The 14,454-nt window shown below is 39.5% G+C and overlaps 1 protein-coding gene across 5 annotated transcripts in view; it reads right to left on the bottom strand.

Annotated features, from left to right (window-relative positions):
* Positions 1-9,923, bottom strand: part of lrch2 (leucine-rich repeats and calponin homology (CH) domain containing 2) — a 151,458-nt gene extending 141,535 nt beyond the window's left edge. For 4 of the 5 annotated variants that reach the window (XM_072594702.1, XM_072594705.1, XM_072594703.1 and 1 more), the window contains exon 1: positions 9,701-9,923. In XM_072594702.1, the coding sequence (XP_072450803.1) occupies positions 9,701-9,902 (202 nt within the window). In that variant the 5' untranslated portion in view covers positions 9,903-9,923. Of the gene's footprint in view, positions 1-4,621; positions 4,728-9,700 lie in introns of those variants that run through there. The other variant, XM_072594706.1, reaches the window with a different exon arrangement.
* Positions 9,924-14,454: the final 4,531 nt, after the last annotated feature.

Genomic DNA, 14,454 nt, shown 5'->3' with positions numbered 1-14,454 from the left:
AATAAGATTGTTCATTTAAATGTATAACTTGAACATTTCTGTCAGTTTTCAAGAACCAAGAGTATGCCATCAGTTCTTTAAGCTTGTTCTGCTATTCGTGGCTGATGTAACTCAGTTACACATTACCACATTATATCCATACCCCACATTCCCTTAATACAGAAAGGTTTTTGAACTCTAACTTGAATATGCTCAATGATTGAACATCTATAACCTTATTGAATTGAAAATTCCTAAGGTTCATAATCTGTGGAATGAGAAAAGTTCTCATCTCAATCCTATGTGCCAAAACCCTTATTTTGATACTGAGAAAACTAGTTATAAACTCCCTAGCCAGGGGAAACATCCTCCCAATGTTTACTCAACGAACCCTTTTAAAAAAAAGGGTTGGTTTTTACAATGGGGCCACCTTAAAAACTCCAGGGTACAGGCAATTTCTCCTGAAAAAGACAATCCCTTATCCCAGCAATAAGTCTCATGCCCTGAAGTACCTATATCCTTTTTAAGTTAGGAGACCAATTCTGCACCGTGCTCGAGGTATGGTCCCACCAAGGCCCTATGCAATTGCAGCAAGACTTAACTCTCAGTCTAACTCCTTGCAATAAAAGATTAACATACTATTTGCTTTCCATATCCACATGCCAGCTTTATGACCTGAGGATATAGAGGTTTCTCAAAGCCCAACATTCACCAGCATCTTCAAATAAATTCTGCTTTCCTATTTTTCCAATCAAAATAGGTAACTTCACATCTCTCCATATTACATTTCATTTGCGATTTTCTTGTCTACTAAATTAACCTATCTGCAATCCTATTTCAATCTTTTCCTATTCTCCTCAGTTTACCTCACCTTGGTATTGTCAGCAAACTTGGAATTATTACATTCAGGCCTTTACAGTTGTGATTACGCTATAACACTTCTACTTTGTGCCTTGGAGTCGGTAGACAGGGTTTGAAGAATTGGGAGGGGGTGTTGTTACTTGATGCAGAATTCCCAAACTCTGACCAGCTATTGCAATCTCAGTGCTTGATAGACTATTCCAATTATGTTTCAGGGCACTGATACTCCCCCAGAATTCAGCAAAGGTACTATTGTTGAATGTTACATGGAGGTTATTAGACTTTGTCATTGCCTGGCTGTGTAACACACGTTCTCGCCACTTGTCAATCTAAGCCTGAATGTTGCCCAGGGCTTGTTGTGCATGGATATAGACAACTCCACTGTCTAAACAGTTGTGAACAGAATTGAATATGCTCATTTCTACCCTTTTTAGAAATGAAAGGTCACAGATGAAGCAGCTAAAGATGATGGATGGAACTGCCCTACAATAATTCCAATCATCTCTGTGTTACAACTTCATGCCAATTTCTCTCATTGTGTGACATCTTTCACTGGAGTTATCCATGTCAATTTATTTTCTTGTACTTCGCATGCACAGGTTTTATAAATTTCCTGGTCAAAATGCATATCCAGTTGTGTTTCATAACACAAGTAGTTCTGCTGTTATGCGTGTTTCACCATTGTGAATTGGCTAGAATACAATTGAAGAATAAGATGAATGTTTTTTCTAAACCACAAACTTTTACATACATGTTGGCAACAATGCGATTCCATTCCCACTGTGTCGCAGTGGGTGGAGGAATACAATGTTTATGCCAACAAAGTCTCCATGTCGGTATCACATGTTCAGTTAACTCATATGCTTTGATGTGAAGTGCTTCATGAGGTACAGAACTCTAATTTTTTTCTTTTTTTGCAAATTTTGTTTTGTTATTCATAAATAAGGAAGGATAAAGTAACAGGAATGTTTACAAGCAGCATCCTGGTAAAGAAATTGCAGGTGGTGAATGTAAAAGAAAGGCTTTAACATTTGGAGAAGCTCGATGTCATAAAACGTTTGAAAGTAATGAAAGACCATGATATTGCTTGTGCAGCAGGAATAAAGTAGGAGAAAGTGAGGACTGCAGATGCTGGGAATCAGAGCTTAAAAATGTGTTGCTGGAAAAGCGCAGCAGGTCAGACAGCATCAAAGGAGAAGGAGAATCGATGTTTCGGGCATAAGCTCTTCTTCAGGCATGAGGAGGGTGTGCCAATTTCCCCTCCCCCCACCTTTTCTCAGTCCCAACCCTCAGACTCAGCACCGCCTTATTGACCTGCAATCTTCTTCCTGACCTCTCCGCCCCCACCTCCTCTCCGGCCTATCACCCTCACCTTAACCTCCTTCCACCTATCGCATTCCCAACGGCCCTCTCCCAAGTCCCTCCTCCCTACCTTTTATCTTAGCCTGCTTGGCACACCCTCCCTCATTCCTGAAGGGCTTATGCCCGAAACGTCGATTCTCCTTCTCCTTTGATGCTGCCTGACCTGCTACACTTTTCCAGCAGGAATAGAGGAGGACTTTATGTTATTCGAGACAATGCTGAAAAAATTAAAGCAAGCCTGAGTGTCAGCAAATCTAACAAGATCATGACCAAAGGAACTTGAGGAGATGGAATGGCTTCTAAGTGTGTGGATAGAAGATCAAATGAAAAAGACGATCTGGGATTAGTATTCTCACCATAAAAGAGAAAGTCTTATCAATTTATGAAGACCTAAAGAATAAAAAGCTAAAAAACCTGCAAATGGGGTTGCCTTTGGTGCTAACAGTGGCTGACGTACTGGTTTTAAGAACCACCATGCATTCCATAATGTAAAATTAAGTGGTAAAACTGCCAGTGCAGATGAGGCATGTGCGATGACATTTCCTCCCATAGTGAAAAAAATTGATTGAGGAAGGAGGCTACAACTTAGATCAAATTTTCAATTTGGATGAGACAGGCTTATATTGGAAGTGAATGCCATCAAGAACCTAACACTTCTAAGAATAAGCATACACTCCAGGCTTTAAAGTTGCAAACGATCATATGACTATGCTGTTAGGATACTAGCATGTGCTGGTGGACCACGCTGCCAACCCACCAGCCTTGAAAGGTTATCTTAAGTCTACTGTAAGTCAAGCAGAAGGGGTTGGAAGACAGGGCAATTTTTTTTCTGACTTTATTGATAATATCAACAAAGATATTTTTTAGAAATTATTACAAGTGAAAAAAAATTAGGATTTCAAAATTCTCCTCATTCTAGATAATATGCCAAGCCATCCTCGCACCATTGCTGAGCTTTCTGAAAACATCAAAGTGCTAGTTCGACCTCTAAAAAAACTCTCTCCTTCAACCCATGGACTAGGGTATAATAGCAACTTTTTTCATTATTAAATATGAATCTAACATTTAAACTGTGCTATTCTTTACGTTAGGCTAACTACTATATATATTTCAATTTTAAGTAATATTTTTGGTGGTCTGCCTTATTTCCTCCATGTGCCGTTATTTTTATTGCACGATTTTCTATAGTAAGAGGTCGCACGAGAATGTGACGATCTCTTAATAGCAGAACTACCTGGGCATTCTCTGCCTCACAGTTTGCATTCCACATTACATATTAACTTGCTACCTTCAACTGCATGCACCTGATCAAAATCTCCAAAAGTAAATAAAACCCTAATAACTCTGTCTGCCCCTCTTCCACAGCGATATTCGTGCCATGTCCTTGGAGAGAAACATATGGTATCTATCAATGCTCCTGATGTCTTTAGAGAAAGAAAGATCGGTAATGCAGTGGATACGGTGTTTCAATTCCTCTTCCAACTCCATTTTGATTTAGTCCCTTCCTTTTCTTCCTGCCCACTTTTGATGGTTTGCATTGCCCATAATGGACTTTGCTTGTAAATACAAAATTTGATAGTGTTTTTACTGGTGAATGTTACAAGCGCTTAAAACAAAACAAAATGCAAAGTCACTGTAATTTTGGTGGTGGGAAGATGCTCAACTTTCTTGGTAGAAAGGAAATAAAGCCCTAATTAAAAAAAAATCATAGATGCAATGCACAAAGAATTCAATGTTCTATAAATCTTGTAACAATTAAATACATTTCATACTCATGAACTTCCACAACCACAGTAAATTACATTAATACTGCATTTCACAAACTTGCTGACACATTTGATTAAGATGCGTGTGTCAAATGTTCTTGGTCTCTTCCCACCAACTAACTATGAAGGAAGCTATCAAATAGCCAAACCTGAACTTTTATGCACACCACCCAGAGCTCTTTACAAGGTTATTAGTATTTGAATTAAGTGCTACCAAATTGAACATAAGCAAGGTTAACTGCAGGTCAGGAAGTCACTGTACCAATTGGTAGCCTTCTCTACAACCGGGCCAACAGGAAGAGGCACAGCTCGAGAACTTCATGCACCACAGTTTAAAGCTTACACTGCTGGCAAATCAAGAAACCTGAAGAAAGGTACTGCACATAAAAGTAGATTTCATGCATCTAGTGCCTCGACTTAAATACAGCTTGTTTTGTTTGTAGCCCAGAAATGATGAGTATATACTACATGTAGAAATTTCCTGTTTGCAACAAACACTAGACCATAACAACTACAAGGTATCAAATTTGAATACCTGCCGGTTCATAGCGACTGATTTCTACCTGCATACCACTTGGGATGTAACAACAGGCTGCATCATTTGTGTTAAGGAAGGAATATGAAGACATGGAGATAAAAGAGTTAGAACCTACCCTCCCAGCCAAATGTGGAACAGTTCAAAATCGTGCATTCTGAAATTTCAAAGACCAGCAGTACCACGTTTGATTCAGGTCTTCACGGAGTTAAATTCAGCTTCAACAGTGCTTTCTGTATTACCCTTTGTATGAAGAGTAGAAAACAGAATCAAAGTTTCCATTCTACATCTAAAACAGTTTAATGCTGGTGTACAAATGCAAGTATAAAATCTTACATTTAAACCTAAACTGGTTTCAATCTCGATGGTTCCCAGAGTTAAAATTCTACCAACAAATAAATACAGCTTCAGAATAGTCTCAGACAAGACACAGGAGTACTGTCAATACCTGCATCTGTAACTCAAAAGCAATTATGGAGCATAAGTGGATAACAGCACCAGACACAGTCAGGGTAGGCGGGAATGTGGATTTGAGGTTACAATCCAACCAGCCGTGATCACTTTGAATGGCACAGCATGCTTGAGAGGCTGAATGGCCTACCCCACTCCTAATTAAATATAAATGAGCAAGATTATTCATTCCATTTAGTGCCTTATTCATCTGAAAATTATGATAGCACAACCACAAATTGGAAAACCTATTGAATCCACTCAGATGATTTTATCTACATTACCTTACCTAGAAGGCTATTTCAGGTATTAACACGCTTCAATGAATTACTTGCATGAACTGTTTCTTGACATCAGTTGAAGTTGCCTTTTAGTAGTTCATGTCTAATGTCTCATTGTTCTGCAGTTCATGTTTGCTTTTCTTATTTCTCATATTTCTCATTCCGATCTTTTCAAGAATCCATAATTTCCTAAACTACACCCTTAGCTGTCAACATCAGTGGTCTTGAGGCCACCCGCTATGCAACACCTCGACAGCAAGGATGTTTTCATATGGCCTGAGCAGAAGACTGTACTTCATTAAAGTAGCTTCAGATTTGTGCAGAACTATAGTGTCAAACGAGACAATTTCTGTTACATTTTGACTCTCAGGATTGCAAATATTATTATTACCAAAGCTCTAATCTCACCAAACATTCCTGAAGTATTGGATCCCAGATAGTCTCAGCTTGGGAACAGTAGCTCATACATGTTTGAATTAAAGTTAACTATATAAACTTTGTCTGTGTCTGCTGTAGCTCATTGATTCCCATCAGTTTTGCTACAAAAATTGAAATGCAATAAAAGCTGTGAAGAAGATATCATAGACTTCAAGAGGCTGGTGGAATGGACAGAGAAATAGGTTCACTACACAAATGTTAGTTGAACAAGGAGAAATAATTCTTCGATAAAGTACTAGAAAGAAGACTCCTAGAGCTGTTACAAATACTTCTGAAAATATGTAGGTTTAATAAAGTATTTGGCACTATGGACTTTATAAGTGGAGACAAAGGTTACAAAAGTGAGGAAGTTATGTTAAAGCCATATAAAGCATCAGTTCAAGCACAGGTGAAGGATTGCTTTCAATTTGGTGCATCACATTTTCATAAGGACGTTCAGCTTTTGAGGGGACAAAAAGAAAAAAAAAGAAAAAACATTTTCAAGGATGAGAGATTACAATTATGTGGATGGGATAGGGAACCTAGCATTCATCACCTTGGAGTACAGAAGGTCAAACAGATTTGACAGAGATGTTCTAAAGAACTTTGATAAAGTAAATAGAGAAAAAACGGTTTCCAATAACTGAACAAAGTTACTCAAAAGGGCAGAGATTTAAGATGACTGTCAAAATGACATGAAGAAAAGCTATTAAGATAAATGTAAGAAGTGGTTAAGATTTAGAAAGTAGTGCATGATCAGATATTATTGAATCCATATCCACAAGACCATCAACGTTCAAGAAGGAACTGGATAAATGGAGAACAAATGAAGAAATTAGACTAAACTAGATTACTCTACAAAAGGAGTTTGAACAGAACTAATAAGTTGAACAACCACCTTCATAGTATTATTCTATGATTCCATAAGATATAATACAAACAAGGAATTCCTTGTTAGAAATGTTGAAAAATGTGCAAGTGTGGAAATCTCAAAAACTGCTGGAAGTTAATCAGCATCTGCCATTTTTGACTTTCAGCTCAAAGCACTGTTAGGTAGTGCAGGATTCCTATTTATTCTTCAACACAACTTTGTGCTTAGAAATTTAACATTTTTGAAAGATAACATACTTATAATTTAAAACCATTGTGTATCATGTACGATTGTTAGATAAGGACTTTTTACACAGTCAACCAATACAAAATCAATCAGTCACCAAAAGAAAACGCGACAGCCATTATCCTACTTTGTCTTTAAAATTAAGCTCAAATAGACACCCAGCTTTAATTATTTCTTTTACAATTCACATTACTGTATTTACAGGCTCATGAACAAATGTGCAATTATTCAAATGCATTCATTTTAAATGATCAGGAAGCATTCCAGTTACATCAGCAAACTACCTCACTTAGACAAAGTGGGAGGGGATACCATACACTTTCATTGTAATGTGTATCAATTTGGTCAATACATATTAAACTAAGGTGGGGAGTTGAAGTGTTCAGCCACGGGGCAGTGGAGTTGGTTGGTGCACTGAACACCAACTCCCCCTCCCACTCTGCCAAGGACATGCAGGTTCTGGGCCTCCTCCATCACCAAACCCTAACCACCAAAACACCGAGAGGAATAACACCTCATCTTCCACCTTGGGACCCTCCAACCACACAGGATCAATACAATTTCACCAGTTTCCTCATGGCCCCTTTCCCCACCTTATCCCAGATCCAACCTTCCAACTCAACACCACCCTCCTCTCTGATCTATCACTATCACCACCACTTTCATCCACGTATTGAACTCTCAGCTGTCTTCTCCCCAGCCCCACCACCTTCTCATTTATCACTTCATCCTCTTGGCTCACAAACCTCATTCCTGATGAAGGGCTTTTGCCCAAAATCTCGATTCTCCTACTCCTCGGATGCTGCTGACCTGCTGTGTTTTTCCAGCACCACACCCTTGACTTTGATCTCCAGCATCTACAGTTCTCACTTTCTCCTAAACTAAGATGGTTGAATCAAGATTTGTGTACAGCATCTTTAACATAGTGAAATTTCCCATTCATACCTCACAACAGTTTTCTGGAATTAAAGGTTGACATTAAACCATACATGGAGATACAAGAGCTGCTAACTAATAGTTTGGTCAAAGGAGGTCTCAAAAAGCATATTCGAAGGAAGATGGTGAGGGAACCAGGAAGAGAAGTTTGGGTTTGAATTCCAGAACTTAGGCCCTTGATATCCACCAGTGCTGCAGTAATACAAGTAAGGATGTTTGAGAAGACAATTGGAGAATGGCAGATAACTGCAACTAAAATTATTACAAAAAGTAAACAAAAAGCGCAAGTAAAAACACAGTTCCTGTTTGTCATGCAAACACTGAAATTTGCTTCAATCGGACAACCATTTCAGTGAATACCACAGCACAATAAAACTTCTCAAAACAATTCCACAAGAAATAATTTGCAAATGAACAAGCATTGAACATTATTTTGCACACAGTAGACAATAGCTCAGATGAAAACTCAACTTGTAATTGTCCTCAACCAGAAACCTTAGATCTATATACAGGTCACCTGTGGAGACAACGATTTACAGAACTACAATTTTCAGCTTCTCAAGTATTGAGTACAGGAGTTGGGAGGTCATGTTGTGGCTGTACAGGATATTGGTCAGGCCACTGTTGGAATATTGCATGCAATTCTGGTCTCCTTCCTATCGGAAAGATGTTGTGAAACTTGAAAGGGTTCAGAAAAGATTTACAAGGATGTTGCCAGGGGTGGAGGATCTGAGCTACAGGGAGAGGCTGAACAGGCTAGGGCTGTTTTCCCCAGAGCATCGGAGGCTGAGGGGTGACCTTATAGAGGTTTACAAAATTATGAGGGGCATGGATAGGATAAATGGACAACGTCTTTTCCCTGGGGTCAGGGAGTCCAGAACTAGAGGGCATAGGTTTAGGGGGAGACAGGAAAGATATAAAAGAGACCTACGGGGCAACTTTGTCACGCAGAGGGTGGTACGTGTATGGAATGAGCTGCCAGAGGAAGTGGTGGAGGCTGGTACAATTGCAACATTTAAGAGGTATATGAATAGGAAGGGTTTGGAGGGATATGGGCCGGGTACTGGCAGGTTGGACTAGATTGGGTTTGGATATCTGGTCGGCATGGACGGGTTGGACCGAAGGGTCTGTTTCCATGCTGTACATCTCTATGACTGTATAAATAAGTGTTTAGAACATGGTACAATCAATGTTACTGACACCGGTAAACAGAACACCAGTTCCAGAGAACGCAGACCTCAATTTGCAAAAGGCAAAAGTAAAGATTAGTTCATTCAGTGGTACCCAATTTGCCAATTAAGCACATTTCCTGGAATTTGGGGTAAAAATGCTTACACATATGTGGATATCTATAGAAATAAAGTTCTACCCCAGTAAACCACAATATGAAAGAACTTGGAAACTACTGTACTGCAGGAAGCAAGATGGATCCTGTGGAAACCAAACAACCTGGGGCTTTCAAATCCTAATCGGTGAAGGCAATGTTACAGACTTTGGCTGGGGCAGGGTAAGAGCCACCACAAAGGGCTCGTTCGTGTCAGTGGTGATTCCTGATCGACTGTTGTCGGTATCACGACGGGCAAATGTGGAAAACATGATTTTACAATAAAAACAGACCCCCACCCACCCCACTCAGCTGAAGAGGCTGAGCAGCCTGTGTTTTTTTTTGCGGCGCGCGGGGTGGGTGGGTGGTGCTGCTCGGACTCCGCTATTGTTCCCCACCAATAGGAGGAGGCGTCCCCCACCAGCGGGCGCTTCGCTGCACCGTTATCTTTTCATATTTTAACGGTCACCGCTCCGGGAGGCGAGGGGAGGCGGGCGGCGCTTGTGTTTGTGTTGCGCTAAGAAAGAAAGACGCCCTTTCCAGCCGGAGGGAGCTCCGATGCCCACCTAACCCGCTGTAACCTCCCTCGTTGATCGACTCGCAGCGGTGACTGAGGGTCCCCCGGGTCGGGGGCGGTCGGGGTGGGGGGGGTGATAAGAGACGTCGACCCACCTGCCTGCACTGTATCTGTCAAATCGTAGCTCACCGCCGGGAACTCCTTCAGCTTGCGGCCGCTGAGGTTGAGGATCCCGGAGTGCACAGCCTCTTCCAGCACCCTGTCCAGGCTGCGGTTGAGCTGCGTCAATGGCGCGGCGGTCCTCAGCTGCCAGGACTGAGAGTGCTGATGCCCAACCGAAGCCGACGACGACGCCATTTCTCCCCCGACTGCGTCCGGAGGCGGTACCCCCTCCCCCCGACAAGCCGCCAGCGCGCAGGCGCAGCGCTCCGCCGTCAGTGGGCGGGACCCAGGGACGTTTGGGGGCGGGGCCTGTGGGTAAGACATCCTCCAAGATTGGACTGGGGGTCTAGTTGTTTGTGTGGGTGTCTGTCCACCTAGTTCATGAGTGATTAAAGACTAGGTTTGGGTTCAATACATTGCAGCAGTTGTATGACACTTTGATGTTTTTGTATAAATTCTGTGTCCTATGATCCTTCCCCACCAGCTACCAGATGATGGAGCAGCACTCCAAAAGCTAGTACTTCCATATCAACCTGTTGGACTATAACCTGGTGTTGTGTGATTTGTTGTATGATTTCTAATTTTGTCCATCCCAATCCAGCACCAACATCTCCACATCATGGTTATTGTTTATGGCACAACAACTTCAAATATATTGCATTTTCTTCACTCTTCCTGGAATTCTCTCCCTAAGCGCATTGGGGTTCAACTTACAGCATGTAGACTACAGCAGTGCAAGAAGGTAGCTCACTACCATTATCACAAGGGCAACTAGGGACAACTAAATACTGGCTCAGCCAGTGGTGCCCATGTCCATTGTATGAATAAAAAAAACAGCAAATCAAGAAAATATGTTGAATTCCAGAAAGTCAAGGGAAGTGGGTAAAATTACAACATATAAAAGACATTTGGATAAGTACATAAATAGGTAAGGTTTAGAGGGATATGGGCCAGGAGCTGGCAGGTGGGACTAGTTTAGTTTATATCTATATTTCAGCATAGGCGGGTTGGACCGAAGGGTCTGTTGTATGACTCTATGACTTCAAGTTATGCTGGGTAAATGGTGTGAATCAGCTATTGCTGGGTTACGACTGTTTCCTAAAGCTTGGTTGATTTTTTTTTTGCAATACTGGTTAAATCTACCACTTTTCAATTGTTACCTGTATTCGTCTTGAAGATATATGACTAGGGTACTTGATTGCTCACATAAACTGTGCTATATTTTGATAAAATGGACTTAAATGGCCAGTTTTTTTACCTCATTCTTTTTCATTTGAATACTGAAATCAATTGGAAGATGAAAAATATGGGATATCGAACTGGAGAATAAAAGTAAATTCGTTTGAGACAAAAAAAACAAGCAACTTCATGATACTTGGATAATATTTTAATCACAATTGTTACGGTGCTGAAGGAGGCTCTTCAGCCCATTGTATCTGCACTCTCCCCATAATCCTGAATATTGATTCTATTTAAGCAATCATCTAAAGCATCTTGAATGCCTCAACTGACCCTTCCTCCACCACACTTCCAAGTGGTGCTTTCCAACCCTAACTCCCCCCAAGTTAAGGATTTCTTGTTACATTATGTTTGCTTCTGTTCTAAATTATTGTATATCTGTGGCTTGCCACTCTTAGTCATTTTTATGAAATGGGTCAGCATTTTGCTCTCCATCTATTCTAACCAACCAAGTCCATTTATATAATTGAACAAACATATATAAAATTTATACTACCAATTGCAGTCTATTTTGTTCATATTAATATATTTTCTGCTGTAAGTCAAGTAATAATTACTTTGAATAGTTACCACATTTTTATATTTCATATTGATGACTACATTCAGGGGCTATGTAATTACCAATAAAATCCATTTAGACATTAAACAGTAATTTGTGTCTTGCAAAAATAACAATCTAATTGACAGTGCATGCACAATGAAAATTGTTGAAAGCTAAACATGATGTGTATATGGCCATCAACATACAGCTGAAAATTACTCATGATAAGCTTGACTGGACAAGATTTTCTGTAGGGTGGGGGATGGGTTGAGCACATAAAAAACATGCAACTAAGTACTTCCATTTCAAGTTGCAGTTCCATTAATCAAACATTTGAAATCTTCTACCTGCCAACAAACAGACATTGAGAAGTGAAAGGGAACATGGTACAAAAATAGGTAGAAATAGAGTCAGCGAATAGTTTTGTAAATAGAATGTTTGTCTTTGATCTCTGAGGATGTTACTCACATTTTCTACCAGTAACAAGTGCAACAAATGTATCAGGCTTGGACCATGCCTTATAATGAAATCAAATTATTAACATCTCCAGGATTAGATTTTGGTTCTGAAGATTTCAGTCTTTGATCCCTAAAAAGACAAGGGCCAACTCTTACATGTGGTATAAACAAAATGCAGTTTTTTTAAAGCCAAAGATCATGGAGTTGACTTTTACATGAAATCAGTATTTAGTCAATTAGTTGCTACACCTCAAACCATTAGTTTTTGTTTCAAGATCCATGGAAAATCCAAAAGTAAATGGTATGAATATGCTAAGACCGAAATAATTTTACAAAATTAAGTATATCCATTACTGATTCCTTTAAAATCAGCAGATTTTGAAATGATAAGTTTCAGTTCCCTCTACCGCAGAGAAGTAGAAGCTTAAACTCTCCCACAAAAGGACTTTCACAGTGTTTTGCAGTTACTACAACTTAAGTGGATGAAACTACACTTTGTTCTGCTTTAAAACTCAAGGACTTCCTTGTTACATTATTCTGCAAAGTTTAATGCAGCTACAACATTTGAATTTATTTAGCACTTTTAAACTACAAACATATCCAAAAGTGCATCACAGGAGCATTATTAGATCACATTTCACATCTGGGAAGGTATAATTCAATATCTCAGAAGGATGTGGAAGAATTGACCAATACCTCAGTCAGAAAAGTAGATTTTAAGAAAGTTAAAGTAGAAGAGAAAAAATAGAGAAGCAGAGAAATTTTTGAGAGAATTCCAGAGCTCAATGCTTGTATAACATTAAACAATGTTGGCCTGGAATTTGTGATCTATGGTATATGGTGGTTGTCATTCATTATGCTCAGAACTGACCAGAGTTTAAGTGACCTTTTAAGTTGGGGCTTACTTTCATCAAGCAGAGCAAGCAACATAGAGACTCTCAACCAATCTTCAGATTAATGAATCTTCACTGAGCAACACTGAGTCAAGACCCAGACCCCTATACAAATTGATTTCTGAAGGAACTTCAATTATATCTCTCAAGTCAGAGACGTTGTTTATTCGTAATTATGATTGATTACGTTGTTAAAAATTAACTTACATCCAAAAGCATCTGCCCAAACTCTGTCATATTTAGTAGATAACTAATGGGCAATATTGCAAATTACATTGAATTCAAAGCGACCACTAATATGGAGATAATTTTACTGGAGGTCAAGAAAACTTGGAGCTACAACTTACAATTTCTGTATTCTATATTTTTTGCAGTTTCTGTCCAATTTACTCGAAAATAATTGGGTATTGTTAGTCTCAACATATTCACAAACCCAGGCAAAAGTGAGGACTTTTGATGCTGGATATTAGAGGCAAGAGTTTGGTGCTGGAAAAGCACAGCAGGTCAGGCAGCATCAGAGGAGCAGGAAAATTGATTTTTCAGGCAAATGCCCTTCATTCGGAAGGGCTTCTGATGAAGTGTTTTTGTCCAAAACGTCAATTCTCCTGCTCCCCGGATGCTGCCTGACCTGCTGTGCTTTTCCAGCACTACACTCTCGACTGTTGTGGTCCTGGACAAGTCAGATCCCTGAGTGAAACATGACTTGTCAGATCCTATCTTGTTTCTGTCACTTAACTGAACATATTTATAACAGGATGCCTCTGTATTTTTAACACCAATAATAAAATGTTGGTTAAATAATCATAAATCACATAACATGAGATAAGGACTGCAATGTTGAACTTTTAACTTTAGTTCTTTATTTTTCTACTTCGTTCTAAGAAGGACTTTAATGCTGAACTTTTAAAGACATTTCCTTATTTTTTAGTTTGTACCTAAGATTTTGTACCTTTGTGCCTTAGATGGTGCCGGGCATGGCAACATCGTCTTCCTTTCATTGTACTTCTGTAACCTTGTACTTCTGTAACCTGACAATAAAATCTAATTCTAATTCTAAAAGTTTGGAAAATTTTCAGATGTCAAAAAGGATTCGAATTGACACTATTACTTTCATTCCTGCAATATCCTCACAAACCTTCAAACTTCAATAAGAGGTTACCACTATTTCCACATTAAGACTCCTTGCTCACATTCAGATTGGTATAGCTACCACTGTATCCTTTTTGGCAACTTCTTGGGCAGTCATCGTGGTTTTTCCCTTCAACTTGTATCTCTCTCACAGATGAAAGTCTATAGATTTTGAAGTAGCTTGTGCTGATTGCAAGATAGCAAATGTTACCCCACTATTTAAAAAGGAAGGGAGGGGGTAAAATGTTGGGAACTGCAGATCAGTCAGCCTTCCATCTGTCATCAGGAAATTCACCATCACTGTTTAAATCATTAAATCAGGAGAAAATTAGAACATATCTACTTATGGACAAGTGGTCAGAGTGTGGAGACAGACTCAATTTAAAACCCACAATCTACCTGTAACAGAAATTAGGACCACAAGTCTTGAATAAAGCCATAATATAATGGAATCATAAAAATCAGAATGCAAGAAATGAGCCAAAATA

This window comes from Chiloscyllium punctatum, chromosome 25, assembly GCF_047496795.1.
Source record: "Chiloscyllium punctatum isolate Juve2018m chromosome 25, sChiPun1.3, whole genome shotgun sequence".
NCBI lineage: Eukaryota > Metazoa > Chordata > Chondrichthyes > Orectolobiformes > Hemiscylliidae > Chiloscyllium > Chiloscyllium punctatum.
This window is presented reverse-complemented; position numbering and strand designations above follow the sequence as displayed.